At 43.1% G+C, this 12,514-nt stretch overlaps 1 protein-coding gene across 2 annotated transcripts in view; it reads left to right on the forward strand.

The window, feature by feature from the left end:
- Positions 1-12,514, forward strand: part of LOC137532938 (D-threitol dehydrogenase-like) — a 112,134-nt gene that overhangs the window by 31,337 nt on the left and 68,283 nt on the right. For both annotated transcript variants that reach the window (XM_068253970.1, XM_068253971.1), the window contains 2 exons: positions 3,258-3,329; positions 4,960-5,176. In XM_068253970.1, coding sequence (XP_068110071.1) covers positions 3,258-3,329; positions 4,960-5,176 — 289 coding nt within the window. The remainder of the gene's footprint in view (positions 1-3,257; positions 3,330-4,959; positions 5,177-12,514) is intronic.

The raw sequence follows: 12,514 nt of genomic DNA on the forward strand, positions 1-12,514 counted from the left end.
AGGTGGCCTTGGCCTAAATCCGGCTGTGTGAATAGGTGCTGGCTTACTGAAGAGCTGAGTTTGGAACCCTGTTCTCCTGTGTCAGAGGCAGAGACCTTAACCAAAGCACTATCCAGCCTCTATTTCCCACCATCTGAAAACAAGTGTGTGCAGAGATAACCATATTAAACTAACAGTAGTATGCATCTGTGCGGGAAAATACCGCATTCGGTATTGTTAGACTTCTGTGTGCTCATTCATAAAAATGTTTACAGTTTCGATAGCACTGCGGTATTTTCCCAAACTAGGCTGGCTCTAGGCAGGCGGTAGGCTTGCGAAAAACACTAGAAGCTGCCGAGTTAATACATTTTCTCCTCCAAAGACAGCGTTACTATAGAAGAGGCAGCCCCGGCATCCCTTTACATGTGCATTTTTTTAAAACTGCTTCTGTTTGCCCTGAATCTGAGCTGAATCTGTCTATTAGTCTTTCTAAACAATCTAATTGCCACAGCTTAGAAGAACTTCAAAAAAAATGTTACACATGCAGGCTTTGTGATGTGAAATAAATCTGAGAACAGGTGCCCAAGGGGTTAAAAAACACAGCCTTGGTATTCCGGAATGCCTTTTTTTGCTCTACTCTCACTGCTGCTGCTGCCTAGGAGGTCTGTCTCATTAGCTTAGCTGTTCTCCGCATGCTTATCGGCTCTGCCAAGGAATTGGTAATTTCCGTGCTGACACCGCTTGCTCTAATCTTTATGAATTGACATATGGTGGTAATTTATCGCACTGCTCGGTAATTGTAGCTTTTCGTGCGGAAACAGCTTTTATAAATAGACACTTCGCTAAGTGCTCGGTAAATTCAACTGTTTTTAGCATTTCCGCATGCTTTATGAATGATAGCCAAAGTGGGATATTTAATATTGTTTTTCAAGCTTGCCAGTTTTTCTAAAACAACACTGCTGCCCAAACATTGGCACAACAATTTATTCCTTTGTTATGCGCCAAACCATTTACTGTTACTAAGTGGGCCTTATCCAATTGCAGAACTCACCAGCAATAAGCCCTGGTGAGTTCTAAAATCAGGTGATGTTACTGCTGCCTGAACACATTTCATTTTTCTCCCAGCAGAACGGAAAATAACTTGCAAAAAATGCAAACTAAGTGACTTGACACTACCAGGAAAGGGGAACATAGCAGGGAGCATCCAAACCACATTGTTACCCGAGGGCACCCTCGAAAATTTACCATGGTGGGGGGAGGGAAATCATGCTCCTCCAAGTGCTGCCACCACCTGGCAGCTGGACAATGTTCGCAAGAGGTAGGGATTCTTTCCTTTGGGGGACAATTTCGGACAGCTCTCCTGGGTGGTGGCCATGCACAAGATGGGTGGCTGTCTGAGCTGCTCTTCCCCCGGGGTTCAGTTGTGGCCCTTTTGGGCAACCAGTGTACTTGGGGCACTACTTATGCTGCTCCCCTTTCCTGGGGGCATGAGGAGGCCTACACATGGCATTAATATGCAAACACTTTTATGGTAGCCACTAATGATCCAATATTTTTCATCCAATCTTACCAAATCTATGTAGTATAAGGGTAAATTATTGAGTGAATATACTGAGTGGATACTTCAGGCAGTTACCTTATATTACATAGAAATGGTAAGATTGGATGAAAAAGATTGGATCATTAGTGGCCACCCTTATATTGACCAACTCCTCTTAGTGAGAGGAAAAGGCAGTGTAACTGGTTTCATTCTTGCACATTCTGATACTGTGAGCGCAATTTGCACATGCTATGTAAATTTGCAGAAATGCTTTTCTGCAGCAATTACAAGTCAGGTGCTGCTTGGTTATGTGCACTTACCATACTAGTGTAAGGGAGTTTTTTTTCCCTGTGTTTCCAATGGATCTAGGATTCACAAGGAAAATTAAAAACAAGGAGCCCGTGGTGAAGTACGTTTGCAGGGAGATGCCCATCCCTGCTTGCACTTTCCAGGTATTGTGAGACGGGAACTGGATGGTTGCACTCCTAAAAGGTAATCTAGGGCAAGCTAAAATACCTTAACCTCCCAACTGAGGTGTAACGATCACTAATAAGCTATTTCAGAGGCGTCCAACTAATTATTAATCAGGTGCCTCTGAAATAGCTTGTTTGTAACACACCATGCTACTCTTTTGCAATAGTTCAGAATATTAATTTTGTGAACAGTGTTCTTTACATATATTGTCGTGTTACACTCCCACAGCCTCAAGCCTTATAGTATAGATAAAAGTCAGAAATGTAGTCTTTTCCTTTTGTCATGGGGGGCGTGTCTGCAGCTGTTAATCATTTGTGCTGGTTGGTTGAGACTGCTGGTTAGTTGAGTTCTACATAACTGAAACTCTACTGTATTGTTATTTGGCCACCTCAGAAACATCCATGCACCTCTGATAACGTAAAGCCCTAGATTGCTAGATAGAATGTTGCACTTACATCCGTGTGTGGGATAAGATCACAAGCTAATGACCACACCTTGCACACCCGGTCAGCATTCCAAAAGTGTCCCTAATGGGGTACTTAGTGAAAACACTTGAAGAGTAATTTCATGATGAAATGCATAGGTAAGAAATATGCAAAGTGATATCCTTGCAGTTTTCTATGCTTTTGTGGCTGGATGGTGTACTGGTTAAGGGCTCTGCCTCTGACATGGGAGACCTGGGTTCGAATCTCGGCTCTGCCTGTTCAGTAAGCCAGTAATTCAGTAAAGAGTTCATTAGGCAAGACTCCCTAACACTGCTACTGCCTACTGAGTGCGCTCTAGTGGCTGCCTCGCAAGCGCTTTGAGTCCGACAGGAGAAAGGCGCTATACAAATACTGCCATTATTATTATTATATTATTATCTATACACTATGGTCAGATGGGTATTCTCTGTATGGTGGGTATGGACTTTTAGGCAGTGGGGACCATATAATATTAGAGGCCTACTGAAACTACAAACGACCTGGGGGCTCATCTCATAAATCTTATCTGACCCATCGAACATGGTGAAGGACCTATTTTCCACAGTGGGAGGTTAATGGATGTGGCCCATGGAATGCAAATAGCCCTTAAGTTCAGCACGCTATCTCTAGCTGAAAGTTGGTTGTTCTACTTTGGAGACACTGAATAACTGCTTGTTGACCTGTATTTCAAAGCATTTAGAACTTTTTATCTGTATTTGCATTGGATTTTTGACACTCTTTTGACTTCTAGACTTTGTTACTGTGTTTTGATAATCAATATCATCCCTTATATTTTAAAGGTGGAATTGGCAATTGATTGTGGAATTTTGGTTGCAAGACGGATACCTCTCTCTCAGATTACTGACCGCACAGTAAGGTTTTGCTAAGCTCCCTACAATATCCAGATATTTGTTGTTACTGAGGTGAAATATAATGTACAAGAAGAGAAAATATACAGAAACTGTTTACATATGTTTAAAATACATTTTTGTTTTAATTTTCAGGGACAAAAAAACCTAAAAACAAAAAACAAAAAAAATTGTCCCAAGAAACCTCATTTAGCCAGGCAAAACATTCATTTTGATCATTTCGGCCAGCATGCTTGATGCTTGCGTGAGCTGGAGGCACTATCCTCTGAAGAGGGGAGATCTCTTTTCAAAGAGTCTTCAAAGACAATCTCCCACACACTTTTCTGACCTCATCTGATTTGATTCTCTGTAACATAAATGAGAATAAAGCGTGTGAATATTTTAATTTTTTTTTTTAACAGGCAAAACCTGATCCAGCCCCTCCCATAAGCCCCCTTCCTGAAACATGTTTGGTCAAAACCCTACCCACCCAAAATATGTCACCATCTCAACTCCCGCCTCTGCTCAACCCTCAAAACAGCACATACAGACAGCCACTATTCCCCTCTCAGAGTAACAAACAATTGCTGCGACCATTCCATCACCGATAGCAAGTGTGGCCAACATAACCCCCCCCCCCCCACCCTCCTGCCAAAGCAAGTGTGGGCTGTAAAACTCCACCCTCTAATAATGTGTGCTCAACATAAATACCTCTTCTTTCTCCCTTCCCTAGCAAGTGTGGAAAGTGTACCAGCCCTCCCTCCCAGCAAATGACCATCCCAACACTCCCTCTATATACTACAGAGTAGTAGAGCGGTTACCCACTCCAGTGGGTAACTTTCACGCACCTTTAGGACCAGAGACTTCTTGGTAAAAAAAGCCTGGGTCTTACCGACGTCATGCCGCACAGAACCCATCTCTCTCATCGTTTGCACCGCTCTCCCGTGGCTGCAGCCCACTTGCTCTGCTGTCGGTATAACAGCAGAGCTCAGTTAGCTAGTCAGGAGCCAATTTCATTGGCTACTGACCAAGTTATCACAGTGAGCCAATCCAAGGCAATCACAGTGATCACAAAGACAGAGCCCATGAAATCAATTCCTGACCGGCTCATGGAGCTCCGCTGTCATATTTACAGCAGAGTGAGTAGGCTGCAGCGGCGGGAGAGTAGCGTGAACAACAAGAGAGATGGGTCGAATGTGGCATGGTAATTGAAATTTATGCCCTGGCAGGGATAATAGGTTCCAAACATGGCATAGATATCAATTATCGTGGTGCGGAAGCGGTTAAGACAAATGGAGAAAAAATGGATCTGAAGAAAAGCCGTTATAGCACAAATAAGTAACAAGGTGCTAAAATCAAGGAAGAGTAGTGAAGATAGAAAGGGCAATTGTGCTTTGAGTCAAAATTTGGCTTATGCTTTTTTTTTTTGCTTTGTAGTATACATATATAGAGGCGTGGAGGGGGTGTGGCAAAGGGGTGTCCCTTTGTCTTTTATCAAAAAGTTGGGACATAGAGCTTTGATTGTGGGATTTGTAGTCTAAATGTGTAGTTTATAATATTGCATAAAAAAATCAAAAATAGAAAAAAAACTAATATGTTAATATACTGTAGAAATGTGCTAATATTTTTATCATTTACATTTTTTTTTATTTAGAAAGGAGTTGTAGAAGATGGGGTTTTCCAAGGACTGAAAGGACATGGCATATTGGACCGCCTACAACTGGACGGCAAGATTGCCTATGTGACGGGAGGAGGTCAGGGTATCGGACGTGCTTTCGCTCATGCTCTGGGAGAAGCTGGTGCTAAAGTTGCCATCATAGATCTGGTGCTTGAAAAAGCGGAGGCAGTAGCCCATGAACTGTACCTGAAAGGTATTAGTGACACTTTAATAGCTTTAATGCTTTTAATACAATATGTTTTTCGCTGATTTAAAAATGTGATGATAAACAAACATTGATTGCATGAAGTTATAATATGGCCTTTAACACTGCTGTTTAAATATGCCTTCTTTTCTGACTGTTTTTGTAATTGCCTTTGGATTTGTATCCTCCGAAGAGACTCTAGACTGTCTATTGTCTACAAACACTTTCTCTTCTCGGCCCAGGAAGTGATGCGTTTACTTCCTGTTTCCTGAGCCAATCACACAAGCAGTGACCATTGAAGGTAATTCTATCCATCAAATGGAAATGATTGTTGGAAGGCAATATAATTTGTTTTCTGGCAAGTCTATATAATTATAGCTGGCAGCAAACTGAAATTTAAGAGGATTTTCAAGAACATTAATTTACACGATGGCTATACGTAACATCTTATTCATTTTAACAAAGTGGATTTACACCACCTGTACTGAGGGTTTTCTATTTTTCCTATCTCTAATTCACTCTCCCTCTGTATTAGGAAAATAATGCATATAACAAGTCTAAAATAAAAATGTTTTCATGACCTCAATGAAAACCAGCCCAACTCAATTAAATTGAAACTGGGAGTATACTGAGCTCAGTCCAGTTTTCCCCCTACTCCCTATTTTTATTGTGGTTCATCACAGATCTATTCCCTGTCTTAATTATACAGGCTCTTCTCAAAAAATTAGCATATTGTGATAAAGTTCATTATTTTCTGTAATGTACTGGTAACCATTAGACTTTCATATATTTTAGATTCAAATACACACAACTGAAGTAGTTCAAGCCTTTTATTGTTTTAATATTGATGATTTTGGCATACAGCTCATGAAAACTCAAATTTCCTATCTCAAAAAATTAGCATATTTCATCCGACCAATAAAAGAAAAGTGTTTTTAAAACAAAAAAAGTCAACCTTCAAATAATTATGTTCAGTTATGCACTCAATTCTTGGTCGGGAATCCTTTTGCAGAAATGACTGCTTCAGTGCAGCGTGGCATGGAGGCAATCAGCCTGTGGCACTGCTCAGGTGTTATGGAGGCCCAGGATGCTTCGATAGCGGCCTTAAGCTCATCCAGAGTGTTGGGTCTTGCGTCTCTAAACTTTCTCTTCACAATATCCCACAGATTCTCTATGGGGTTCAGGTCAGGAGAGTTGGCAGGCCAATTGAGCACAGTAATACCATGGTCAGTAAACCATTTACCAGTGGTTTTGGCACTGTGAGCAGGTGCCAGGTTGTGCTGAAAAATGAAATCTTCATCTCCATAAAGCTTTTCAGCAGATGAAAGCATGATTTACTGACCATGGTATTACTGCCTCAGTTGGCCTGCCAACTCTCCTGACCTGAACCCCATAGAGAATCTGTGGGATATTGTGAAGAGAAAGTTGAGAGACGCAAGACCCAACACTCTGGATGAGCTTAAGGCCGCTATCGAAGAATCCTGGGCCTCCATAACACCTGAGCAGTGCCACAGGCTGATTGCCTCCATGCCACGCCGCATTGAAGCAGTCATTTCTGCAAAAGGATACCCGACTAAGTATTGAGTGCATAACTGAACATAATTATTTGAAGGTTGACTTTTTTTGTTTTAAAAACACTTTTCTTTTATTGGTCGGATGAAATATGCTAATTGTTTGAGATAGGAAATTTGGGATTTCATGAGCTGTATGCCAAAATCATCAATATTAAAACAATAAAAGGCTTGAACTACTTCAGTTGTGTGTATTTGAATCTAAAATATATGAAAGTCTAATGTTTATCAGTACATTATCAGTACATTACAGAAAATAATGAACTTTATCACAATATGCTAATTTTTTGAGAAGAGCCTGTATAATTTAGACAGGGAATAGATGATAAATTATATTTACTCACCCAGGGCATCCCTCAGCCCCCTGAAGCTGGATGGTGCCCTCGCAGCCCCGCTCCGATCGTCCTGTCCCTGCCAGCGGCTACTTCCGGGTTCGGCAACAGCCGCCGACAGGCTGGGAGCGCGGCTGATTCTCCGCATTCCCAGCCACTATATCACCCTCTATGCTGCTATAGCGTATATATATATATACGCTATAGCAGCATAGAGGGTGATATAGCGGCTGGGAACGCGGAGAATCAGCCGCATTCCCAGCCTGTCGGTGGCTGTCGCCGAACCCGGAAGTAGCCGCCAGCGGGGACAGAACGATCGGAGCGGGGCTGCTAGGGCACCATCCAGCTTCAGGGGGCTGAGGGATACCCCGGGTGAGTAAATATCATTCTTTTTTTTGTCTTAAGTATTCCATTAAATATAAAAATAAAAAATGGCTTTAGATAAAATCGCAGTTGACATCAGTGTAGATCCCGAGTATATCGCAGTGACCCCTCACTGCCAGTTCCGAAGCTGATGATCTCCCTTTGTAATAAGCGGCAGGGTGCATTACACTGGTCCCCCCTAGAGGTGTAGCGAACGGTTCGCCGGCGAACGGTTCCAGGCGAACATTGGTGGTTCGCATTCGCCTGCGCCAGGCGAACTTTTACGGAAGTTCGATTCGCCCCATAATGCACTATGAGGGTCAACTTTGACCCTCTGCATCACAGTCAGCAGGCACATTGTAGCCATTCAGGCTACAGTAAGCCCTGGAGCCCCACCCCCCCTTATATAAGGCAGGCTCCGGCGGCCATTACACTCACTCCTGTGCCTGCTTGTGAGAGGAAAGGGACAGCTGCTGCAGACTTGTTCTTCTAGGGACAGATTCGTTAGGTTCTTGGCTGCTTAGTTTGCTCCTTGGCTGATTGTTATTGCTTTATAGCACCCTAGCTTTTGTCAGAGCTCATCCTGAAATTTTTTAACGCGTGTGTCTCAGATCGGAGCAAAGCCATCTAGTGTCTCTGCCAGCAAAAATTGAGCCGTGGAAAGGCCAACTGTCATGTAGTAACAAGTGCTTTACGAAGGCACCTGGAGAGAAGGCACAAACAGCTATGGCAAGAACACCTGAGGAAAAGCAGCACCCCTCAAAAGACAAGCCGCGGAGAATAACCGCGGCAGCCGTCACAGGGGGCTTCTGCTGCTCCACGTTCCCATGGTATTGTTCGTGGCTGGGGGGAGGAAGAATAGCTACACTTAAACAATTTAAAAATACAACCATCTAAACTTTCAACCAATTTAAAAATACAACCATCTAAACTTTCAAACAATTTAAAAATACAACCATCTATCATTTTTAAACAATTTACAAAAATGCCAACAAAACTTGCCCTCCGTAAAACATTTTTGGCAAATGCTTTCGACTTGGTTTGTCTTCCGCTGGCTCAAGGGTCCATCTGACCACAGATGCCTGGTCTGCAAAGCACGGTCAGGGCAGCTACAGCATGGGTCTCAGCAGGCTCCCACTTCGGGCCGGAATCCAACCTTCATTCCCCGCAGTGACAATGGCAGACTTGCCCTCCATAACGGATTCCCGTTAAAGGATTTAAAGTTAATTCATTTCAAATACACAGCAGGGCCTCGAAAGTCCGCTTCCTGTATTGTTATTTTTGGTCACTACCTCGGGGCGGGCGTGCATGCCTGCCTGCTGCCCTCCTTGGATGTGTAGTGGTAGCCGTTTCTCAGGCTCCACACCGGATTCCATCCCTCATTCCCCGGCCATTACCCGGGGTCACAAATGGCAGACTTGCCCACCTCCATATGATTCTCATGAAAGGAATGTGGTGTCGTCTTTGCCCGCCATAACTGGTTCTCGTTCAAGGATTTAAAGTACATTCATTTCAAATACACAGCAGGGCCTCGAAAGTCCGCCTCCTGTATTGTTATTTTTGGTCACTACCTCCGGGCAGGCGGGCGTGCATGCCTGCCCGCTGCCCTCCTTGGATGTGTAGTGGTAGCCGTTGCTCAGGCTCCACACCGGATTCAAACCCCTCATTCCCCGGCCATTACCCGGGGTCACAATGGCAGACTTGCCCGCCTCCACAGGATTCCCATTGTAGCGGTACTGAACAAGTACACAGCAAGTAGAAAATGTAATTTAAAAACAAAACGTAAGCTTTTTAACAATGCCATGGAAAGTTGAGAAGGAAGTCACACATTACCTTAAATCACTGAGTGAGGAAGAGCAATCTCGCCATGTTGCGCAGTAGTCCAGCATGGCCGTCACTACACAAACAGCTGTTTGCGGTGCGTTACACAGTGAGTTTGGTGTGTCAGTGTGAAGCAGTACTCTAATTACACTCCCTGATTGATGTATACACATGCAAGATGTTTTAAAGCACGTTAGGCCTGCAATTTAGCATTCAATGTGATTTCTGCCCTTAAAACGCTGCTTTGCGTCACACCAGATTTTTCCCCGGGACTTTTGGCATGTATCCCACTCCGCCATGCCCCTGTCCAGGCGTTAGACCCCTTGAAACATCTTTTCCATCACTTTTGTGGCCAGCATAATTTTTTCTATTTTTCAAAGTTCGCCTCCTCATTGAAGTCTATTGCGGTTCGCGAACTTTTCCGCGAACCGAACCTTCCGCGGAAGTTCGCGAACCCGGTTCGTGAACCGAAAATCGGAGGTTCGCGACATCTCTAGTCCCCCCATAATGCAGAGTATGCATGCAGTGTGTCTAGCATGTTAGAGAAGGATGTCACCTCTCCTGGTTCCAATTGTTGGTTCCCCACATATCCACCATGTCTTCTTTTTGTGTCATCGATTTCCAGTATTGCTCACTCTGGGTCCTACTCTCCATCAGCAAAGCCAAAGAGGAGATCTCACAGTTTTAACCAGGCGAGCTAGCTATTTTAATCCCAATCTAGCAGCTGTTGTGAACTTGTGAATTGATGAGGGAAAACAGCAGTTGAGGGGCTAGTGGAGAGCACATATTGTGGCGCAAAAGTGTTAGTTGGGCGCTGGGTAGTAAAAATACCTGTACTCTGCATTACTGATATTTTACTATAAACTTACCTGGCCCTAATTTTCACACTAACACTTAAAACAACCCTCCTAGTGCCTAACAGTAACCTCTTCCACCGGCGCCCAAATGACCACTACTTGTAGCTGATAGTTTGCAAAATAGAGGATTAACTCTTCTAAATCATCCCTATGTAGTAGCCGATCAACTACTACTGTAACCGATCATCTACTAGTACCGCACCAGGCCCCCAACTCACCATCTGGGTTCCTGATCACTGATACTTTGCATTGATGTTTAATTAGATGTCTGCTAATCACTGTGCCCAAATGACCTGATCCCCCAGTGGGGGAGGAGGGGCAGTTTCAGAATGCAGATCAGGTAGGAAGTAGGACAGAGACAGAGAGTACTAATACAATATCTGTACATCACAATTTGAGGTTATAATAAAAAAAACCAATTCTAATTATAGAGGACTTCAATTTTATTCTGGCCGAAGGGAATCATTAATGGCCTATTTTTGAGGTTTGAGCTACACTTTAAAGGAGAATTTCAAGATGTGTTAAATAAATCATTCCTATAGTTCCATAATTTCTTGTTATCATTTTAAATGCCTTTCCCCTCTTGTTTGTAATGTGCTTTGAAAGACCGCTAAAAACTGTATTTCTACTGTTAAAAACACTGCGGAACCTGAGAGTGAAGTGTGAAATCTGACTTTTTACACCTTCTTTCGTGTCAAAGACCATCTGCAGGCACTGATCTAAATGCACAATTTCATGATTTAGCAATCAAATGTTACATTAATAACTTTTAGTGTGAAAATAAGTTTATGCAACTAAAATGCCCAGTTGAAATTTGGATCACATGACTAGAAGCAACAGGCTGGAACGAGCGACATTTAGCCTCAGAGGGTGTAGTTGCTCCTGTGTCTAGATTGCATGTTGGCTTCCTAGATAGCGCTCTCACCTTGATTAGTTGGAATCTGGTCCAGGACACTAACTGCGCAGAGTTTGTATGTTTCCCTTTGTGCCTGCGTGGGTCTCCTCTGGCTCTCTAGTTTCCTCCCACATTTCCAAAATGTACAAAACATTGATTGGCTAACCCCTCAAATATTCTTAAGGTGCCCATTAATGATACAATATTTTTCTCAGATGTGATCATTCGATTAGGTTTTTAAAATCACATTGTACAGAAAACCACACAGTGTATGGAGGAAGTCTATGTGAAACGATTCTATGATTGATTGGAATACAAGAAGTTTTAAATCAGGATGATACCATTTATTGGCTAACTACAAATGAATAAGAATAAACAAGCTTTCGGCCTTGCAGCCTTCGTCAGGTTTACATCCTGTTAGTTTGCAAGCTGGTGGTACAGACAGCTTATATACATGCAACATCAAAAGGGAAAACAGATATTTTTTTCAAGCATAAATACGTCATTAAGATGCCTTAATTATTGTGAATTATTGACCCTTTTATCTCTCAACCCTATTCTGACTCTCAGAAGCCATTTATTGACAGGAAAGTGTTTTATGGCTGTAATTACTTATCAGTGAGGGTTATGCTATAGTCCAGGAGTCAGGAACCTTGTTGGCTGAGAGAGCCATAAACGCCACATATTTTAAAATGTATTTCCGTGAGAGCCATACAATATGTTTCAAACTGGCACAGTGTGCATGTGCAGCAGAGGGCTCACCTCCCTGTTGCCATGGTGATGTGCATACAGTTGATCCATCGGGCAGCGGAAGTGTCAGACACTTCTTCAGCTTCTCTTGGTTTCAGCAACATCGGCAATTTCCCAGAGAGCCAGACAGGAGAAATACTGACTAACAGCTTGTACAATTAGCTTGCTGACTTGGGGGTTGATTCACTTTGTAGAATGAGATCCCCGCATTTTGGCCCAATAGGCTGCCTGTCAAGTGAGACAGCCTATTGGGCCAATCAAAGTGCGGGGATCTCGACCAACAAAGTCACTGAACTGGCAGGATCCAGGGTGAGGCAAATGGAGTAGACGTTAGTTTTGGGGGTAGCTTCTTTCATTTCACTTCACTGCGCTGCCACACTAAGCTGCTTGTGCAGTGTAGCTTAATGAATCAACCCCTACTGATTTGTCTGTGAGCCAGATGTAGCCATCAAAAGAGCCACATCTGGCTCCCGAGCCATAGGTTCCTTACCCCTGCTCTAGTCTGACCCAGTCCGACCCAGACAGAAACTGTCACTTGCATAACTAATGTTTAACTCTTTAAGGCAGAGAAAGAAAAAAAAGGAACACTGCCTAGTTATTTGTGTGCTTGGCACTATACATACACATGTCTATCTCATCATGTCACATGTCACCTCATTTGCCCTTTAAAAAGTGATTTGTTTGGCATCAGCTACCCACAGGACCATCTACACAAACAAAAAAAAGCTATGTAGCTATGTTCCTTCATATGTCTATGA

This window comes from Hyperolius riggenbachi, chromosome 9, assembly GCF_040937935.1.
Source record: "Hyperolius riggenbachi isolate aHypRig1 chromosome 9, aHypRig1.pri, whole genome shotgun sequence".
Lineage (NCBI taxonomy): Eukaryota > Metazoa > Chordata > Amphibia > Anura > Hyperoliidae > Hyperolius > Hyperolius riggenbachi.